This window comes from Danio rerio, chromosome 23 (genome assembly GCF_049306965.1).
Source record: "Danio rerio strain Tuebingen ecotype United States chromosome 23, GRCz12tu, whole genome shotgun sequence".
In the NCBI taxonomy this organism is placed as follows: Eukaryota; Metazoa; Chordata; class Actinopteri; order Cypriniformes; family Danionidae; genus Danio; species Danio rerio.
Genome location: NC_133198.1, coordinates 24,483,472 through 24,507,275, shown reverse-complemented (window position 1 = coordinate 24,507,275; position 23,804 = coordinate 24,483,472). Strand labels below are relative to the sequence as shown.

Sequence of the window (23,804 nt, the reverse complement as noted above, 5' to 3'; positions counted from 1 at the left end):
ACTGCATTAGTTACTAAGATTCGAAGTTATGTTTTCTATTTATTTTTTTAATATTATAAAATAAATTATGCAGTTATCGATGGCAACTAGATGTAAAAAATGTTGGTATATTTTTCTTTGGCCTACGGCTCTCAATGATATTTTATTTTTTCTCTTTCAAAGGAAAAATGTTTTTTTGCTCTTCAAAGGAAAAAGTTTGGGCACCCCTGAAAAACAATAATTTACAAAGCATCTAATAATATAATTATATCTCAAATTATTAGTAAAAAATCTATAATAGTAACTTGATCATATTAAATGCTAAAAAAATAAGAAAAACACATACAATTTCAAATAAAATGTAAAAAAAATTAAAGTTCTGAAAGCTGTAAAAATGTATATAGCAGACCCCCTAGTTTTTCCACGATTTCATGATCGCTGAATCCAATGCAAAATCAACAAAAAGTCACAATCTTTCACGATCCTGCAAAATTCTTAATTAAACGCAAAATATGTAAATAATCTTATAAAACATCCAATTTCAAACCATATAATCAAATTATACTTATTTCAGTTTGTTTAGTTGTTTTAAATGACTTCTACACGTTGCATACGCAGCACATGTGATGTGTAGGAGTGTCTCTCAAAAAATGACATCTCACTACACCCTAATAGACATGGATGAAGCGTGAGTGATTTACATATGAAGGCAACGCAAAGATGCAATTAGACTACCTGTGGCCCAAGTTGGATTTTTGTGCGTTTGATGCGCTTACTGCAAAAGATTGTGAGCAAACATCTAAAAAACGGAGCAATGAAACAGACAGGAAAGCAAGTAGCTTACAGTGGTGGAGATTGGTTCAAGGATGACGGCTGCTGGACTTGACCAAATTGAAAGACATTATTTGTGCATGTAGGGCAGGTATTATGATTTTTATATTTATATATATATATATTTTTATTGGCTAAATTGTTCACAAATTTCTAGGAAAACCCAACACAAAATCGGTCATTTTTATTGCAAAAAATCACATAAAAATTTTTAAAAACTAGGCGGTTTGATATAACAACAGACATTCACTTTTTACAAAGATTTAAAATAAATCTTTTAATAAAGATTTTAGAGTAACTGTGAATTTATTTGTGCATCCATGCTGAATAAATCTGTTCATAAAAAATTAAAAGAACTGACCATAAATTTAAACGATAAAACGATAATAAAAATAACTTGCCCTGTCTCATTAACCACCTAGGTGGTCCCCTGCCTTAAACCATTATAATCCAATAGAGTTCACGGCCATCTGTCTAAAAAGCTGTTCAGCCTGTGTTTAAACCTCCATCTGATCTACAAAGTCTATTGGCTGTATATGGAATAACAGAGCGACACCAAAGAGCCTGTCCAAGACAAATCCAAGAGATGTAAATCCCTCTGCTACAAGTGCAATGAAATGGATGAATGTAACTGTCACATCCACCCACATTTTAGAGGAATTTAACGTGCAGCTCTATTCTGTGTAACCTGTGCCCGCTGGCGTTTGGGTAGTCGGCACTCACTTGTCAGGCTTGCCAGGAACCATCAGCCGCAGACGGCACTTGTTGGCACACTGGATCTCGTCCTCTTTGATGCGGATGAGCCTCTGAAGAGCCATGCACCAGTCCTGTCCCACCGTCGTGTTGAGATTCTGGACACGCACACAGTCACATTTAGACAGCTGTCAGACTGGCTAAGCATCGGTTAGCACACTGCTTTTTCACATTCACAGCATCATTAGTGCAGGGAGAGGTGAGAGGCCGAGAGAGAGCGGCTCAACAGAGTCCGTCGGTGAGTTGCTTTTGTTTCGGTCGCGATCGCGCTTTTAAAGGGATGAATTTAGTGAAGAAATGTCTTTGGGGCGTTAGCATTCTGACGGCATGCTGTGCTTTTAACGGTAAGCTACAACTAAAAAGCTTTATACAGTTTGGTTAATTGTGACTCCTGGACCACAAAGCCAGTCTTATGATGCATGAGTATATTTGTGGCAATAGCCAAAAATACATTTTATTGGTCACTATTATACATTTTTCTTTTAAGCAAAAAATCTGTAGAATATTGAGTAGAGATCATGTCTCATAAACATATGTTGTAAATGTACATTGCTGGTCAAAAGGTTGGGGTCAGTAAGATTTTTAAATGTTTTAAAATAAGCTTCTCCTGCTCACCAAGACTGCATTTATTTCATCAAAAATTCAGAACAAAAGAAAAAAATGTGAAATGTTATTGCACTAAAAATAACTGTTCAAAAGTAGTTTATAATTTAACTTAATCATTTATTTCAGGACTTTAAAGATGAATTTTCCTTCAGATCCTTCAGAATTCACTCTAATATTATTATTATTATTATTATTATTATTATTATTATTATTATTATTGTTATTATTAATAATAATAATAATTATAATAATGGTATTAGTAATAAAAGAGTAATAAAATAAATAATGACTGGAGTAATGATTTCCTTTAAAACTACATATAATAAGAAAGCGGTTACTTAGAATTTTAATAAATATTTAACAAGTTAACTTTTTTTTTTTCATTTAATAAATGCCGCCTTGATGAATAGAATAACTGACCCCACGCTTTTGACCGTTCGTGTACTACTGTAAATATAACAAAACGTTTTTGTTTACACTTTGCTAAGAATTTCATTTGCGTCACATTAAAGGCAATTTTCTCAATATTCAGATTTTTTGAACCCTCAGATTCAAGATATTAAAATAGCTGTATCTCAAAAATAATATTATTCTATCATTGGAAAATTTATTTATTCAGCTTTCAGATTATGTACAAATCTCAATTTCTAAAAATGGACACTTATGATTGGTTTTGTGGTCTAGGGTCACAATTTAATAAAAACGTTACATAACAAAATAAAATATATATTTTAAAAAGTTACACATTATTTTACTGCAGCTATTGCAGGAAAATTTTTATTATCATTTTAATTTAATAATTAATTTAAAATTAAATTAATTTAAAATATTTCCATAAACTATAAACAATAAACTAAAACCAGATTTTTAATTTATATAAAATAAAGGTTCAAATAAAATCAATAAAAAAAGTTTATGAAAACTTCAATAAAAAATCATATGAACTATAAAGACACAATACAAATGACAAATCATGCAACATAATTACTTAAGTGAATGTAAAATAAAAATACTACAATCCTAACTCTATACTAATTTTTTCACATCCATTTCATCATTAGCTCAGAGATTGGTGAGACTTAAAAGATAAAACATAATAATACTTATAAGAGATAATTTTTTTCATGAAGAAATGTCTCTTGTGTTTGGAGTGTTATGGTTATTTATCAAAATAAAATATACAACAATTAAAAATTATCAAGTAAGTTGGCGAAAAAAAATGTTAGCATTTTTTATTAAATGTAAGTGTAAAATAGCTAAAATGCTACCTAAAATTATTACTACAATATAATATTACAAATTATTACTATATTAACACATTAAAAAAATACATTTTGTAGTTTATATAAAATAAAAGTTACCTTAAAAAACAATCAATAAAATCATTTTATTTTGTGTGTTATTGCTGCGTTACTTTAAGTATAAATTAAATAATTAATTAAATGTAACATTAAAGTAAAAATGCAGCATCATTAGAGTATAGCGGGAGGTGAAAGGGCAAGAAAGTGGCACACGGGGTCCATCTGTGAGCTCATCCACTTTTTCTTTTTTTGTTTCTGTTTCCATATTTTTAGCAGGCCTGCTGTAAATACGATGACTTTACGGAGGAAACGTTTCAGTGTTAGGGGTGTTAGCATTCTGACAGCGTGCTGTGCTTTAATGGTAAAATGTCTCCGAGAAGCTTCATCTCTAAATTCATCCTCCTGAAAGCGCCGCCGCTGCAGCCATCATAGCAGAGCTTTTCTTTACAAATCCACCGTCTTCAACAATACATTTCAAGACAATTACTGTCGGACTTCAAATCACCCGCTGTGAGCAATGTTTCTGTTAGTATGCATAATCCACCTTTTGTGTCGACTAGATTTGTGAAATAAAACGTTGCAGATTTCATATTGAAAATAGCTGGCAGTAACCTGTTGGATCTTAGTCAGGGTTTATGTACAATACAGTTTTCAATATTTAATTTTTGGTTAATTAAAACACAGCGGTTAACAGACTATTCTGTCCTACCAAAGCATAAAATAGTCAAAGCTGCAACAATTGAGACATTAAATGATAAATACAACTATGAAAATATAATACACATATGAAATTTTACATAATCATTTAGGGTGACACAGTGGCTCAGTGGTTAGCACTGTCACCTTACAGCAAGAAGGTCGCTGGTTCGAGCCCATGCTGGGTCAATTGTCATTTCTCTGTTTGCATGTTTTCCCCATGTTAGTGTAGGTTTTCTCCGGTAGCTTTGTTTTCCCTCACAGTCCAAAGACATGCATTATAGGTGAATTTAATAAACTAAATTTGTATATGAGTGGATGTTTCCCAGTACTGGGCTGCAGCTGGAAGAGCATCTGCAGTGTAAAACATATGCTGGATAAGTTGGCAGATCATTTCACTGTGGCAAACCCTGATGAATAAGAGACTAAGCCGAAGGAAAATGAATGAATGAACATAATCGTTTATAAAATATGCAGAAAGTGTTTTTATTTTCATTTCTGTATTACATTCGCTTTTTAATGACCATACAAGTTATGAAATATTTAAGTTCAGGAAGAAGAAAACACTAATCTAGTGATCTATTTTTTTTTAAATGTTAAAATTTTTATGCAAAAGAAACTGAAACATCGTTTGACTGCAAAATAATGGTACTAAACAATACAATATACTTTTTTTGCTCACTTGGGGAATTTTTTCTTGGGCATAATGAATGAAACTAGTATAACTTGTTACAATTTTTACTTTGTATTTGATTTGTGCACATAATAAGCAATCCTTAATCACTTGAAATGCAAAGAACATATAAAAGTTTTGCACTCTCCTACACAACTCTGCAATATCCTTAACCTGAAAATACACATCAACATAACATCAATATGTTTGAATAAAAACAAACCAAAAAAACTCTTTTCTTTGGCTTCAACTGTATGCCTGTTATGTTTAAAACAACCTTCATAGCTGCTTGATGCTGTCTTTGTTTTGTAACTGCGCCTCTTTTTGAACACTCCCTCACCCCTTCTGATCAATATCTTGTGTAGACATCATTAAAACAGCCTGAGGGCTTCCTCAAAGGGACACTTCACCCTGAGAAGCTAAATTTTGTTTACCCATAGAAAAATATCTGAAATGTTCTCATAAAGTTTTAAATTATCATGTATATTCCTCTTCCCTAAAAGGTATAGTTCACAAAAAAACAAAAACAAATGAGCTTTTAATTGACTAATTTTCAGACCATTCAAGATGTACAGTAGGTGACCTGTTTTTCTTCAGTAGAGAGTTAAAGAAGGCTTGGAGCTGAAACTGTGGTCCTTGGTGATTCATAAAATGCTACGGCAAATTTGAGAGTCAAAACAACATGTACATGTAAAAATATATTGACTACATGTGGCTCCTGAACTCATTCAGAGGCGAAATTGGCATAAAAACTGAAGATTATTACTACATTATTACCTTTAGGGTTAGATTTACCAAACAGAGCAAATTTGCAGGAGAGCGCAAATATTACTCTTCACAAGGTACAGTTGATCTACAATGACATCTTGATTATTGATAAAAAAATGGTCAAAGTTAGCATTCTTCTTTAAAATGTAGTTAAAAGCAGTACACATATTAAACAAAAGTATAGTTTTATTTTATTTAGGCCTATTTATTTATTTATCGTTGGTCTTAGGATAAACATATTCACAAAATATTACAGCTTAAACCAAGACAGTGAAAAAAACTTTTACAAAATGTGATAGACTTCAGAACCAGACAGCACTCACGCACTCCTGTTCACACACCATACATTCACATACAGTATAGTAAGCCATATGCAACTGTATATGAAGCGTTCAGATGCAAAAACCTCTAAACACCATCTGAAATTTTCTTCTACAATGAGCATTTTTATCAGGCTCCTGTGTGTATGTTCAATAATATCACTTTATGGCACAGAATAAGTTCTCTTCCTGGGGCCTCATGTACGGAGACTTGCGTTGAATTCATACTAAAACATTGCATATGCACAAAGCTGTAAATGTGCGTATGCAGTAAAAAATTCAGATGAATGAAACGCTGCGCATGCTGAATCCCACCATATTCTTTTGGTACATCCGAATTAACGTGAAACTAAGCGCACATGCACAAACGCAAAACCCTGCCCTGCCTCCTCCCCCGTATAAATATGCTAATTACTCTACCTTGGCCAAACCAAACGAAAAAGCAACGGCAAAAGCAAGCAAGAAGAGAAACTTTGAACAGAATGTGAATTGGAGGTGCTCCTATTGGAGGTAGACCAGAGAAAAACGGTGTTATTTGCAAGTTTGTCATTGGAATGAACTAGTTGAGTGATTTCCACCTGTTTGATCGACAGAGACAACAAAGCTAAAGAGGGAGGACATCAGCAGCGTAGCTCGTAAAGCACATGGCAACATGTTTTGACACTGTCAATCATGATCCCGGTTCGAATCCAGCGTTTGATGAACTCATTCTTCTTTTTTCCCCTATTACATTTCAGATATTGCCTAATCTTCATCACGTGGAAGACAAGTAGGAATCAATAATAAGTGTGTGTATTATGTTAAGCGCATTTGAGAATAACATATTACTTGCACATTTATTGAATGGAAATGTTTCTGATTCACGTTTGCAAATTTGTCTTCAGATGGCGCCTTTATAGCAATGTGCGTGCAGTCGATCGATCCGATTACATTGGGAAAACCGGCGATCGCTGCAAGTTTCGCTTTAATGTTTGGCTTATCAACTGCATGCTATGGAAACCTTATATACCTGCTAATGATCCTGTCCCATACAGATGGCATTGCACAGCTCAAAGATATTTTGTAGTGTGCAATTTAACATGATTGCCTCTAGGAGTCGCCAATAAAAATAAATCAAACACACACAAGAAACACATGTGTGCCAGGCATGAAGTTGGCGTGAACCAACGCACATTCTCACGTTAATTTCATCGTTAGTAAATCCAAACGTGAGCATAAAACTTGGCGTACGCAAAGTTTTTGTGCGTACGCAGCGTTGATACATGAGGCCCCTGGTCTTTAAAGGGGAATATCTCAACATGAACAAAGGAGGCTGAGAAAAATGTTCATTTTCGACTTTCAGACTGCACTTAGAGGTTTTTGCATCTGAACTCTTCATATATGTTCACAAGACGCAAGGAGAACTGACCACAAACTTTCTGAGGAAACTAAGATTGTGCTGATATTACATAACTCACCCTAGTTGTTTGTAGCACCTTTTAATTACTGAAGCAAATACTATATTTGGCACTCATTATGTTCAGACAATGTGTTCTTCTGGCTTTCCAAATAAATATGTTTGAGGGGAAACTTTACTTTAAAATTTTACCATTAGTTCCTCCAACAACAACATTCATTCATTTATTTTCTTTTTGGCTCAGTCCCTTTATTAATAAGAAGTCACCACAGCGAAATTACCTGCCAAGTTATCCAGCATATGTTTTACGCAGCAGATGCTGATTCATTTAAATACCTCCCTCCTATAAAACTTTTCATCTGACCAGGAAACTCCTACAAATACATTTTCAAAGTACTGGGTAACCATCGACTTACCATGAACCCCAAGGACCACTGTTGTACACATTGTTTTGAAAGTGCATTTAGTTTAATGTTATTTTCTGGTGTTTTGTTCTTTAATTTGAATGTGAACAATTGGAAAATGGAACGGCAGTAAGCCGAAAGAACTGAATGAGCTCGGACACACACTTTTTTGACTACTTCATGTACTATTCGGAGATATTGTTTTATAACAAAGTTCATTTTATATATGCTTTATCTTAAATTTTATGCTTTTTTTTTTGGTAAATTACCTGTTTAATAAACAAGAGAATCGGATAAAAGCGAATGGAGTGAAGTACCTTCGAAAAACCAAAGCCACAACCATACATCAGCCAAAAGGCCAGAACAACCACAGTTTCAGCTAAAAAATCTTCTTTAATGCTCCACCAAAGAAAAATGTCAGATATATCTTGAATGCCTTGAGAGTAAGTAAATCAACAGCAAATCGTCCCTTTAAAGGGATAGTTCACCAAAAAAATGAAAATATTGTCATCATTAACCAACCTTCCACTTGTTCTAAATATATTTGATTTTCTTTCTACTGATGAACAGAAAAAAACCTGGTAGCCATCCACTTCCATAGATTTTTTTCTACTGCAATTGTCAATGGCTACAGTTCTCCAAATTTTGTCAAAATATCTTCCTTTATGGTCAGAAGAGAAGAAAAGTAACTCATAAAGGGTTGGTATCACACGAAGGAAAGTAAATGCTGAGTAAACTTTAATCTTCAATGGTTCAACTGTCCCTTTAAGACCAACTATTTATTTACGCAGCCAAGTGATTCATCAATTATGGAAATATCTGCTTTCACACAAATTCTCTGACAGTCAGAAACTGACCAGGTGTGTGAAAGTGGAAATAATGAAGGATTGTACCTGGTATGATCCCTGCAGGGTGCCAACTAACAACGTGACTTCCTCCACCACAGTGAGATCATGCTGTAACTCCTGCAGTTCCTGGTACAGCCGCGGTGGTCCCAGGAACAGCTTTCCTGAACAAATAGCATTTCCATCATAATCAGTAATTATATTCACATTACAGCTTTGGGCTCTGAAATGATACGCCTCCAGCAAATTCATGCAGCGGACTGGCTGCGCTCAACTAACATTGTAATTCTGTGCAGTATTTGCATCAGGCTGAAAGCTCAAACACAGCAGGAAAGACATGGAGAAGGGGTTGAAGTTTCTGATGTAAAAAAAGAAAGTCAGCCAAGGACTTTCGGTTCATCCTGGAATTAGACCCTCTGTTGTGTCCCCTGACTGTGAGTGTATATGTTTCCCCTGCTGGAGAGTATGAGCTGGTTTTAACACTGGGAAACCTGAGGTTTTCTGAATGAGATGAATGCAGAGCTCACTTTAGATCTGGGAGAGTGATTTGTTAAAAGTAAAGCTTGTGTAACTGCGTGGAAATTTGTTTTGTTGAGCAGCCTCAGAGAACAGTCAAATCTATACACTAATTAATAAGGACAATGACTATTAAAACTATTTAACACTTTTCCCTGCTCTATTAAATTACCACAAATACAAACAATCCACTCTAAGTAATTTACATTTATGCTCCTTCACAATTTATTAACAAGCGTACTCTAATGAGCCTTTTCTTTTAAGGAAAAGCACAAAGTTAATGGTTTGAATCACTCTGACTCATGCACTGAATCGAAAGTCATCATTTTTGGTCTTGTAAAACAACCAATCAGTGACAACATTTATGTAAAGATAATAAAAGTTTCATATATGATATTTAGTATGTAAACTATTCCTGGAAATTACTAATTCAAAATATTATTTGAAATAGTTTACTGCATAATACCAATAAAGTACTCATAATTAAAAACTTTTAAACAAACTTTTTTAAACAAGCATATAGAAAAATATTATTATTGTTATAGATAAGATGTATAGAAAACTATAATGATAATATTTTGATTAAATAAACTTTTATAAATACACTACTGGTAAAAAGTTTGGGGTCAGTTTTTAATAATTTTATTTAATAATTTTAATAAAATTATTATGTCCATCAAGGTGGCATTTATAAAAAAATGTCAAATTGTTAAATATTTATTTATTACTTATTGTATGTAGTTTCAAATGAAATGATTACTCCAGTCATTATTGCTTGTATTACTATTACCATTACAAATAATAATAATAATAATAATAATAATAATAATAATAATAATAATAATTAATAATAATAATAATAATAATAATAATAATAATAATAATAATAGAGTGATTTCTGAAGGATCATGTTACTGAAGACTGGACCAATGAAGCTGAAAAATCATCTTTAAAATCACTGGAATAAATGATTAAATTAAATAATGAAATACTTTTGAACAGTTATTTTAAAGTGCAATAACATTTTACAATTTGTTCTGCATTTTTGATTAAATAAATGCAGCCTTGGTGAGCAGGAGAAGCTTATTTTAAAACATTTAAAAATCATGCTGAGCTCAAACTTTAGACCAGTAATGTATATTTTTCATGTATATTATAAATATTAAAGGAAATTATATTCAAATGTTTAAAAAAAACAAAATATTTAGAATTTATTATTGAATATATGACTAACTTAAACATTAAAACAAAATAAAATATGTTTTTTCAAAAAATGTAGTCTCTTGAGCTTACTAGACTGCAGTTTAATAAAAAAAATAACATGAAAATATAATTTAAAATTAATTTGAACATCTTAATGTACATCTTATGCTAATTATTCCTGTAATGACATGGCTGAATTTTCAGCACCTTCAATGTGTCATGATTAAAAATTATAACAATTAGCTGATTTGGTGTTAAAGAAACATTTCTTATTATCATCAATAATAAAAAGCTGCACCAAGAGAAACCATTCGGGATTCTTTTATGAACAGTAAGTTCAAAAGAACACAATTTCTTTTTTATGGTATTTTTTTGCAACAGTAAAAAAGCTTTTATGCTGCCACTAAAGGTCAACTTAGATTCTCACTGAATAGAAGCATTCACTCCTTACAAAAAAGCCCAATCTTTTGAACTTGCATATGGATGCACATAAATGCACATAAATTTTTCCTGCTTGTTAAAACACAATTCTTCAGATTTTTTGGGGAATACTTTATTGTTTTATTTTCAAAAGATTTACATTCGTAAAAAAATCAAACACGGGTATTCACTCTTTCCAAAAAAACATACATTTTAGAACAGTAGAAGAGTCATGACCAATTTGCTTGAGCACATGAACCTTCTCCATTACTGGCTTCAAAAGAAAGAAAGAAAAGAAGCACAAAAAAGTAGCACTCTTAAAAATACCAACCTTGGGGGTTGCTGGAGCTCAGACGCCTGTTGCTGCTCTGCTGGAGGATGCTTTCTTTGCGCTGTGGTGTCTCCTGGCCCACCTCCACCACCTGCACCTGCGGCAGGGGGGCAGTCCACTTTACCGCATACTTGGGGCCAATGGGGACGAGGCTGCTGATATCCGGAGGCCCCCTGAATAAACACACAACAATTAACTGAAGACCCGAACTCAAAATAACCAATATTACATAACCAGAAGACATCTGAATGATCTGAGATCCAGGAATCAGGAAGGCAATTAGAGCTTTGTGATCAGGAGGATTCTCAGAGAGCCAAACACCCCCTGCTGTGATTTCGGGGAAATTATTATTCATGTATTCCTCTGTTAAGCATGATCTGCATTGAGAACATCTGGATGAGATTGAGGAATGAAGCCAGAGTTAAATCGTTCTGATCTGAAGTCTTTGAAAACAGCATGACCCAGTGGTCATTAATGAAAAAGCCTGGCAGATGAGAGAACGTTACCTTGGCTCGTCAAAGATGTTATCAATGCCTGATTCAATGTATCTAGAAGTCAGTTGAGAGGGAGTTAAAAAGAAGATGGCCTTAATTCATAAATTATGAGTAAATAACTGGATTCCACTTTTCTGTAGCTTTTTACAATTTGAACATCTTAATTCACTTTAATTGACCCAGAAATGAAAAGTCTGTCTACTCTTACTCAACCTCATGTTGTTTTAAAGTTTAAACCCTTTTGACTTTCCTTCATTTGTCAAATGTGAATGTCAGATATGAGTCAGGATGTTTACACTACACTTCTTATAACGAAAGTGAATGGTGACCTCCAAATGACATTAAAGTATTCCAAAACTAGATCATTTCACTCATGCATTATATATTATAAGTCCTCCAAAGTAATGCGATAGCTTTAATTTAAGATCATTATTCACAGAAAAAATGTCTCTGCCACCAAAGCTCTCAAATCTCGTGTGCAATTTAAATATGTGCATATGTTAATCCGCATATGTACACATTTCAATCTGGGACATTGCTATTGGTTATAAAACACAAGGGAACCAATGACTTTAAACATGGTTTGATATGTTTTGACACTTTAGATTCAAACACGCATGAAATCTGAGCAATGAGCTAGAAGAGAATAATGTCAGTGGAAAAAAAAATGTAGCATCTTCTTTCTTGGACACAAAGCTCCAAAATTGTGTGGCTTTAGATTGAACTGGAACATGGCGCATGAGTCATGTGGACTACTTTTATTTTTTTAAGCTTCCCACCATGCACTTTTATTACATATAGAAAAACAACTGCATTAAATGGTTCGTTATCTGCCTTTTTGTGTACTGGAAATGTACTTTTCTCTGAGGTCCACTTATGATATTATCAATATCTTTACATCAAAAAACATTATAGATTGAAGTAGTCTATTTTCTGTACTGATTTGGCCCCCACCCACCACCGAAACACAGATTGTAGACTCAGGAGTAAACATCTACTGCAGAGCTTCTCAAACTCTGAACCCAGAGAGAATTCAATCCAGACTGACCCAACTTCGTTTTATAGTTCAAGAACACTTATTGTGCATATGGGACTAAAAGTATGGATTTGGCCATATTAAACCCATATTAAGCTTTTAAATACGATTTCGTCTCTGATATACTTATACAATTGGTCTACTAGTATAACTGGCTAAAGGTTTGGATATATTATTTTTTTATTTAAGTTTGCAAGAACAACTGTTTGCCCACCAACTTAAACTTCTGCATGTAGCTTTGACAGCTCACATCCTTTATAGATGCACAGTGCTTTGATTTAGGTAAAAATGCAGAAATACTCATATTAAACCATTTGTTATAACAGATATTGCAAAAAATTCCATAAAATAAAACATTTAGTCACACTTGTGTGATGCAACATTACTTTTGGATTTTATATAGTCAACACAGCACCATCTAGCTTCAATCATTCTAAAATTCCTGCTTAATTGTGCCTTTGTGGACAAATCAACAAAAAAACTTAAGTGAAAAAAATGACCTACTGACTTAAGACGTTTTTATTGATGCTGTCAGGAATTACGTTAATTAAAAATTTTATTGAAGCTCATACACTCTATCTTAATGTAAGGATCAGAAGGAAGTCATTGCAAAGATAACTTAGAAATGCACAGCATCTTGTCTTCAAAGCCATATTTGTTGTTTGGTTTTTGTGAAGGCCGTCATTTGTTTGCCTTTCTTGTTATTTACCAACAGCAGTGTGAATCGATGGACTGGCTGAACAGGCAGTGATGCTTTGATCTTCGTCTGCAGAGGCAGAGTTCAGCCACACTATTACATAATAACGGGGCAAATTCCACAACCTGCCATTTTGGTTGAAAACTAATAATAAAGTTTGAGTTCTGAAAAGTACCAAATGTTTTTATAGCACAATAATGTTTTATATGGTAAAAGATCAAGGGAAATTTGGTGTCCTAGTTCATGGACCCCTTAAACACTTCTTTGGTCTGAATAGTATGGGGTTGAGTAAATGAAGACATCATTTTAATTTTGAGGTATACATATATCTTCAATTATAATACAACTATTGAAAGGGTGTGTTCACATTAGGCAGTTTTGACTTCACTCACTCACTATCCTTTGGCTTAGTCCCTGATTTATCAGGGGTCGACACAGTGGAATGAACGGCCAATTACACTAGCATACTGTATGTTTTATGCAGTGCATGTCCCAGTTTTGACTTGATTATTAAAACAAATTCTTAAATAAGTGTAAATGCTGCACTTTGATGTGTAACTGTACTGAGACTACTGAGCCTTAAAGCTTGTCCACACCAGGACAATAATTCATCACAATTTTTGCCAACATTTAACATCTTGTAAACAAAGAAGCTATAATGTGCCAAGCAAAAATAGCAAGCAAAACGCCATTAATAAAAATCGTATTATGCGCTTGTTTTTTTTTGACGCATATATATATATATATATATATATATATATATATATATATATATATATATATATATATATATATATATATATATATATATATATATATATTAATATATATGAGCACATTACAGAGTACAGATAATATTCTATTTATATATTAAATACTAAAACATATGAATAGTGGACATGAGGACATTTAGTCCAGCACACAGCATTGTTTTGGATGTTCTATAAGTTCAGCTGCAAAATATATATCATAAAACTGTTTGTTGTACACTACCTGACAAAAGTCTTGTCGTCTATCTCAGTTGTAAGAATATTATTTAGCATATTATTTGGAACAGTGGCAGAAGGTAGATTTTTTCGATGAATCGTGTTGATCTACATCCAAATCATCATAAATACTGCAGAACATCCTGTTGGAACCCATGGATCCAACAATCTCACAGAAATCAGTCAAGTTTGGTGAAAGCAAAATCATGATTTGGGCTTACATTCAGTATGGGGGCGTGTGGGAGATCTGCAGAGTAGATGGCAACATTCAGAGCCTGATGTATCAAGATATTTGTGCTGCCAATTACATTACAAACCACAGAAGAGAGAAATTCTTAAGCAGGATATAACTCCTTCTCATACTTCAGCCTCCACAGCAAAGTCCCTGAAAGCAAAGAAGGTGCTCCAGGACTGGCCAGCCCAGTCACCAGAAATGAGCATTATTGAGCATATCTGGGGTAAGATGATGGAGGAGGCATTGAAGAGGAATCCAAAGAATCTTGATGAACTCTGGGAGTCCTGCAAGAATGTTTTCTTTGCCATTCCAGATGCCTTTATTAATAAGTTGTTTGAGTCATTGCAGTGATGTATGGATGCAGTCGTCCAAGCTCATGGGAGTCATACACAATCTTCATTCTCTTTCAACTACACCATGATTTTATATTCTATGCTGTACATTATTTCTGTTAATCAACAAGACCTTTGTCAGAGCAAAGTCAGATCTTACCATCCTGATTAAAAAATTTAAATCAAAGGATGATCATATTTTATTTTGGTAAAATAAGCGTAATCTAGAGGCCTTTGCCTTTCATATAAGCCACTTCTGATACAAAATGATCAACTAGAGGTCAAGTTATTATTTGTTGCTCCTAAAACTTGGAAAGGTGACAGGACTTTTTTCAGGTATCGCAGGTTCAGTCTTTAAAGAAATCACATTGTGACCTCTGAACATGTAGTAAATGTACAATTCAGTCTTAACTAAACTATTCAACAGAACCAAACAACAAATATGACACACTTTGAATTTCTCTCATGAAAGACTTGGATAGAGGACAAAGTTGTAATGTTTACAGTCATAGACATATGAGTTGCAGACTACTTACTTCACATTAATGTTTGCACAGATGAGCATGTCATTCAGAAGAAAGACTTTGCGCTCCTTAGACTTGAGGACTTGACCCTTCTCGCCATAGACAGTCTCAATCAACGTCTCAGAAAGAATTAACTGCTTCTGATCTGAATTTAGTTGCTGTTGGTAAAAAAAGTTTCAATAGGTAAATGAACACATCCACACCATGTCAGAGCCCTTGCATCACCTGGATGTCTGTGCTCTGCTGTTTGACTCTTGACTTTGAAGAGACGTTTCATTGATCTACATCATTTTAACTTCAATCCCTCTTGCTATAACATCTTTGTGCGGTTGAACAAATCTACTGAGGTTAGTGTGATGTAACCTTTGGGGATTCAAAAACTGCTTATTTGCACATGAATGTGAGATATATGTGTGCGGTGCAGTTGCTGAGGAAAGCAGGAAGACTTTAGTGCAATACTGACTTAAAATTCTTTGAATATATTAGTATTAATATAGTGAATATTGTTTTAATCAATGGATTAAATCAGTCAAGCTTAATTAAAACACTAAAACATACCATGTAAAGATGAAAACAGAAATAACAGCTTTATTTTTTTCTTCTTAAAGAATATATAAATCTAAACCTTTCAGTTGATTATTTACACATTATACTCTCAGTTTAGTTTGAAGTGTATATACCGGTTACAAGTTATATTATATGTCTGGAAAGGTCTAGTGGTATGCAAACATATCAAAAATTGATAAATGATTTAAAAAATGACTCCATTTATGACAGAGAATGACTCCATTTAAATTTCTAAATATAAATACTGTTTCAAATTGAAATGTCTTTAGGTTTGTAATTTAACATTACAAATATACAGTGCTCAGCATATAGCAGTACACCCTTCACAAAGTTTTAAATTTATATTTTCTATAGGATACTTTACAATATTAGATTTGTGCATTTACTGTACATTAAATTAGGCAAAAAAAATGTATAGAAATTTTGTAGTTTGCAACAAGCCTCAAGCCTCATTCACACTATGAGTGACTCTCAGCGGCAAAGCAACAAGCAACCATTCATTTTGATGGAGAGTGAGCAACTTCTGGAGAACTCCATCTACCTGAGCTTGGCGTGTCGGGTGATGTGAAAAAATTGAGAATTCTTCAACTTTATTTGACTTTCTTGAGCAACAGCTAATAGGAGCACCAGTAGAGCTCACGTGGTCCTCTCTCAGTTCGTTTGGAGACCAGTTGTATTCTCTGTGCTGTGGAGCTACACAGACTTTGGGTCCGTACTTTGTATCTAACTTAAATGGTCTAAGATGATTTGGCAGATCTTGGATCTTTTGATCTTGATAACTGATCTCTGGCTAATTTGGTTCTTCAAACAAGTTCGCGAATCAGATTAAAATGTCTGGATAAACTGATCTTAGATCGCTGTGTGTTGTAAAGGACAGATCTATCTATCCTCGAAATCATGATCAGTAATGCAACGATTAGCTGATGGGACAGCAGTGTAATGACAAAAAATTCATAGCAAATGGTTTGTTAAATATGATACGCAATAACTTTAATCATTTGTGGTGGGCTGCAGACCTTAAGCTTTTATATGTCAAGAGTATTTAGCAATTTATTTAGTTTTACATTTTGAGTTGGATTTTCTTTATGGTAGCCCAGGCCTATTTAAGTTTCGCAATCGGCGTGAGGAACTTAAATTAATGTTGCATTAAAAATAATTTTAATATTAGTAAAGGTGTCTGCAACTTTTGCAAAGCATCAAATCACCATCATTTTAGCTGTCAAAACATGTGCATGACTGCATTAATTATTATTCCTTTATAAGAAACAAACAAACAAAAAACAGTCGAATATTGTGCATGTCTGTCATCATACTCAAATTGTACAAAAGCTGGGTCAGTACCTTAAAATAGTACACATTTGTATCTAAAAAAATTTATATTATTAAATGTTCTCTTTGATTCCCTTGGGGAGAAAACGCATTTTTTTAACTTTTTTTTTTTGGAGTGCCGAAGTTTTTATTTATATGTATTTTTTTACTCATATGTATATAAACGTAAGTATTATTAATTATATAATGCTAAATATTATTAATTAATATAAATTATATAATTTTTTTTTTAATTTTACTATTTTCCCAAGTGTATATAACCTAAAGGTTACTACTGTAAAAAAATATCAGCATTCGTTACATACTTTCAATATCACCTTTAATAACGACATGATTAGGGTTGGGTATCGTTTGGGTTTTTCCGATACTGGTGCTAAATCGATACTTTTAAAACGGTACCGGTGCCAAAACGGTGCCTGAACTGATACCTTTTAGCCACAAAATTAATCGACAAAAAAATTAATTAATTAAAAAAAAAAAAAAAATATATATATATATATATATATATATATATATATATATATATATATATATATATATATATATATATATATATCACTATCATTATAATTGAACCGTATAAATATATATTTATAATAAGTTTAAAGTAAACATCAATTCATATTTTATTTATTTGAATTGCATAAATATTTTTTTTTGATCATTTGTTTATTAGCATAAATGCAAGATTTGCATTATGCTATAAACATTACATTAGCTTTCTACTAACCTGTGGAAAGGCTGTCATCAAAATCAGGGAGCACCTTTTTTTCTGGGTTTGGGGCTTGTGACTACTTTTACATGGACATCAGTGATCTAATGATTTGCCTTAATCCTAATAAGACAATAATATTATTCAGCTGTTTATTCAGCTGCATGTTATAACATATAGATCAGTAACATGTCATCAGCCTATAAATGTTTCTTCCGCAGTTTGTGTCTGTGGTCCTTTAAGATGTTAAAAAATCACTGTTTACGTGGTAGACTCTTGATCAGAGTATTGTCTTAATCATATTAAAATCAAGATTATTGGTGTCCATGTAAACGTACTCAGATAATGTGTCAGACGATGTCACAAGCTGTCAGAGATGGTCCATTCCTCACCTTTAAGGTGATTCCATGAGCCCTCTAACTTTATAAGTTTGACGTGTTTCTCTCTTACATGCAACTTTTGAAAAACATCTGCTGCATATTGGTGTGCCAGAATCCTTGCTTGTAAAATATAGCCATACTGTAGAATGCTTAGTTTAAGCAAATTAGATGAACGCGATCATGCGTGTTGATGGAGTGAGTCGCTCGCCGCAAGCGCTGTTCTGCGCGCTTTGCCTGACATCGCTGACATCCGTATCTCTCAAAGCTGTTTAGAATTAAACATTTAGAGATGGTGTAACACAATGCTTACTCACGTGTATCTTTAATGCACTCCTTTATGCTTCTTAAGCACGTAACACAGCGGATGCACCGCTCAAAGCCGCGGCACATGACAGATGATAGTATCACACACCAGACGTGCATATTCACATGTTATTTAAAATGAAACTTTTCAGAAGGCGCTCTGTGGCATGGCAGAAACATGAACAGTCATGAGTCGTGGCTGGCCACTGGACGGCGCGGACAGCCGCTGACTTGTGAATTCTAAATGCATGGTGCTGCGCGTCCCCGATCGGCGCTTCCGGTGCGCGACTTGCTTTACGTTCTTGTTGCTGCACCGAAAATTATATGCTGATTGGATCCGGTGCATACCATAGTGGCACCGAGTTTTGGTACCCAACTCCAGAAATGATCTAATCCTATTTATATGAAATAAGCCTGCTCCTGAGCAGGTTTGAGCTACCAGACCGGTTGTTATGACAACAACTCTCGGATAAGATTTGAAGAACGAAACGATCCTGGATCGTGTCAAATCGTCAATAAAGAAATCCAGCTAATTGAGTAATCCATGTACAAAGAACGGACCCCAGGTTTGCAGCAGGTTGCCACCCCAGAGGGACATGCAGCTACAAAGTTGCTGCTAGTGTGAATGATCTTTGACGTTCAGTGACAAAAATATTATTTCAATAAAAATATTGATTTTATAAATCTGTTTTGTTTAATCCATTAAAATATATTATATTAATAATATATTAAATATTCATTTTCAAAATTGGGTGTACTTATTCATGCTGATCACTGTATAATGCGAAATAAAATAGTACATGTTTTTAAAATAATACAAAATAAGTAGTTTTCAGGTTACACATTTTACATTCCAAGTATTTAATTTGTAACAATTTAAAAGACAGTTAATTATGGAAACAACATATTGTATAGAAATAGTCCACATAATTGTCAGTGAAGAAGTTTGTCATCAGGTACTTTAACATTCATGGTCTGTAAAAAAGAATGCACACAAAAAATGCAAACAATTTCTGGATAATAAATATAATTCTTCAGTTTTTTTTTTTTCTTCAACATGCTGTCTGTTGTACACACTACAGCGAAAATGACTTCATACATGAGAAATATAGACATAGATTTATCAAAGGGCTTGTTATGTGAAGGACATTTTTAAAGCTAACATACTTGAACTAAAAACCACCGAACTCCAGTTTTGATATCATGAGGTCTTAAATAGCTCCCTCTAAAATTACTTTCACTGACAACCCGCCATCCTGGCATGGAAACATCTTTGCCAAAGCTATTTCTAGAAAGAGGAAACGTGGAAGTAGCAGTTCGATCACACTAACAGCTCATGTCCTTCCATACTGCCAACCAAATGAGCTTGTAAAGCCAAATCATTGTGTTGTTGGGTTGCTGACACGTTGAAGTGTTTGAAGTGTGATGAACTCTGACCTTACTGAGGCTGCGGTCGCTGATGCTGCGAGCGAGCTGTTGGATCTCAGCTAGCTGCTCGGCCAGACGTTTCTGCTCATTCAGCTTCTCTGCCAGAGTCTCCAGCTCAGTGAGCGCCAGCTGCAGCGGCAGCCGGTCCTGATGCCCCACAGAGGTGTTTTTCAACATGTCCTGCCAACACACACAGATATGTCTGCTTACATTTGCTTTAGTCATGCAAAGTGATCAATAACTACTTGTGGGACAGTGAAAGATGTTAAAGGAACACTTTTTTTGGAAATGGGTTCATTTCACAACTCCCCCAGAGTTAAATGTTTGAGTTTTAACATTTTCAAATCGATTGAGCCAATAGCCAAGTCTGGTGGGAACTTTTTTTCAGCTTATCTTAGCGTAAATCTTTGAATCAAATTAGACCATAAGCATCTTGCTCAAAGAATAAGAAAAAAAAAAAGTTCAAATAATTTAAAGATGAATTCTTCTGTACTAGTTACATTGTGTACTAGACTGACGTAAAATGAAGAGTTGCTTTTTTTATGGTCAATATGACTAGAAACTATATCTTTCTGGCATAATAATAAGGAACTTTGCTCCCGTAGCATAGCTGCAGCAGGCACAATGATATTATGCAGCACTGTTACAAAGTCACCTAGCTAGGGACTATTTTCAGGTGCAACATGATATCATAACTACAGAAGAGTTAAGCTTTAAATTGGAACATTATTAACTCTCTAAATTACTTCTTTTTTTGTATTTTTTATTTTGAGCGAAATGCTAATGGTCTAATCCGATTCAATTATTTATGCTAAGCTAAGCTAAAACAGCTTCTGAAAGACACAAAAATGGTACTCAACTGTTTAACAATAGTTGACTTGTAAAGTTAGTCTATTTCCAAAAAAGGGGAGTGTTCCTTTAAGTGTTCTTGGTCAAGGAACCTAATAAATTTATCTTTGGAGGGAATAGTACACATTAAACAACAAACCGAAGATGGCAAAAACAACTGAATGCATGCGTTTAGAGATTTTAAAAAAAACTTAAAATTGTGTTTTTTACAAAAAACTAAGCACAGACACTTTGTGCATATTTAAATAGAGTATGCTTTAAAAAAAGTATACATGGTGAACACTATCAAAAGGGTTAATTGTAACCAGTGGTGTAAAGTAACAAATTAAAAATACTCAAACTATTGTAATTAAGTAGTTTTTTTCTAAGAAATTGTAATTTACTAAGTAGTTTTAAAAATGTGCACTTTTACTTTTCATTGAGTACATTTTAAGTTCTGTATCGGTACTTTTGCTCTGCTACTTTCCTTCAACCTGCAGTCACTACTTTATTTTTTCTTGTCTATTAGGATTAGAAAAATCTGTCTTGTGATTCATGTCCAATCAAATCGCACATAGAAAGTAAATCGCATCATAATGAACAACCCCAAGACATGGATGATTTATAATTTCAGCTGTTTGGAAGCATTAAAAGTGTCCAAGAAGATGTCCAAAATCTTTACACGCAATGACCTAAACTCTGTTTAGATACATGTCACTGATGAGAATTTTACAGATGTTTACTCAATTGATGACTGAAATGTCCTTAAACACCCAGCAGGCACAAGAGGTCATCATGAGGTCAGATTGACGTTGTACCCCAACATCGTGGGGACATTGCTTTTTGTTTGGAAGTCAAAATCGGGTTGTCGTCATTGTCCAACGTCCAACCTAAAATCAACCAAATATCAACATCTAATGATGTTACAGCTTCACATGGTGTGGACATTACCAGTATGACACCTATCAGATGCTGGATTTTGGTTGTCAGTATTTGACGTCAATATGAAGTTGGTTTAAGATGTTTGCTCAACGTGGGATTTTGGTCACTTTCTAACACAACCTAAAATCAACCAAATATCAACATCAGTTGATGTTTTTATTGGACATCAGGATCACATTGTCCTTAGACACTTGCTAGACATTGAATTTTGGTCATCGGGCATTACAACCTTATTCTAATGTCTTATGATGTTGTGTGCCTACTGAGCAATAACTAAATGCACTACAGAATATTATGTTTACACCCCCACCCCCCAAATTACATGTAAATGCATCAGCTTTCTACAGAGTAATACTCACGACTCACTTTTGAGTATTTTTGAAAGTTCTACTTTTGATTCATTCTTTGAGTAATATTTACAACAGATACTTTTACTCTATTTACACTACATTTTTAGGCAAGTAATGATACTTTTACTTAAGTATAATTTTTTAGTCCACCACTGATTGTAACCCACATGGTTTAAACATTTCCATACATGCTAGCATTACAAAATCTACTATATTTTCTTTTTGCCATAACAACACTAAAAAGAGAAATAAATGGCCAAATTCCAAAATCTTAAAGATATTGTCAAACATTTCTTTAAATATACAATTTTTCATTCCAGTTTTTAGTGTTTATTAATAAGAGATTTATTAATTTATTATCATGTATATTATTTAGTGCCTTCAATACTTTGCTAACCTGCAGAAGATGCTAACTAGATGGATAACACTGTTTCAATGTGCTTCAATGCGCCATGCTATTATTAAACTAATGCTATACTGTAACAGTTAGGATTATTTTTTCTCTATGTCTGAAAGTGTCTCTTCATTTCTCTGGCCACACTCTTTTGAATTGTGTTCACTCTCAAAATCAATTTTTAAAAGAGTAACTTTTGTAAATAATTAATTTATATTAGAAAATATTTTAGTTCGTATTGTACATTTTTTCATTAGATAAGACAACATTTTATATGGCATATGAGCCACTCAGATGTTACAATGTGCTCCACCTATAGGGCATATTGTCACATTTCACTTAAATTCTTTTGAGCTAAAGTATAAAAAAGGTAAACACTGCAATGGAGGGAAAAAAACACTGTTTGTCCTAGTGAGGTGTAAAATTAATTTGGGAAAAATATACTCTGAACAACATGTGGAATTACACAAACTGAGAAAGGCAAAAGTGTTAAGTCATGCCCTCTTCTTCATTGTACACCTTCGGCTTTATTGTGCGAAACACATCAGTGCAATTGTATCCAATTAACAACTCTTTGAAGTCTTTGTAATCCTCCCTTCTAAATATCTGCAATTTAGAGAAGACTTTTTCATTCCTATGGATAAAATCGAGTTTAAATTTAGTCAGTGAAAATAAAATAGGGAATGGGAATATATTATAAATAGGGAATGGGAATGTTGTTTTATTGTACCCTTTCTGTAATGAGTCCAATTTAGCTATCTCAGCTAAACTTAACTGTTGTCTCAAACTCATTTTAAACAGCCTAGCTACAGTACACCCTTATTTAAACCCTGTAAAACCTATGTGATAACAGCTAGTCTCAGCCCCCAGGGGCAACATGCAAATGAAGTTACTGAGATGAAATTTTCAAATGACAGAAAAATCCTAACAAAACTTGCTTTTTCGCTGCTGTAGTAAAATACCAATCTTATATAAGTAAACAGCATATAAGAAGCATTTCAGCAGCGTTCATGTTTACATTTTTTAAACATTTGCTCTGCCATATCATAATATAGTTTTGATAGTTTGCATGCGTGTGTTTAAATTAAATTTCTTTCACTTTACCGTGCTGAACAGTTTGAGAAAACTCCATTATCATTAAACACTCTCTGAACAGGAAATGGTATGTGTATGTTTTTGTCACATACGAGGACACAACATTGTGTAATGACATTGGTATGACATA

At 33.7% G+C, this 23,804-nt stretch overlaps 1 protein-coding gene across 18 annotated transcripts in view; it reads right to left on the bottom strand.

Annotated features, from left to right (window-relative positions):
• arhgef10lb (Rho guanine nucleotide exchange factor (GEF) 10-like b) overlaps positions 1–23,804 on the bottom strand; it is a 99,953-nt gene that overhangs the window by 38,532 nt on the left and 37,617 nt on the right. For all 18 annotated transcript variants that reach the window (XM_073938949.1, XM_073938947.1, XM_073938940.1 and 15 more), the window contains 5 exons: positions 20,075–20,245; positions 15,359–15,504; positions 11,043–11,215; positions 8,621–8,736; positions 1,534–1,661 (listed from right to left, as the gene is read on the bottom strand). In XM_073938949.1, the coding sequence (XP_073795050.1) occupies positions 1,534–1,661; positions 8,621–8,736; positions 11,043–11,215; positions 15,359–15,504; positions 20,075–20,245 (734 nt within the window). The remainder of the gene's footprint in view (positions 1–1,533; positions 1,662–8,620; positions 8,737–11,042; positions 11,216–15,358; positions 15,505–20,074; positions 20,246–23,804) is intronic.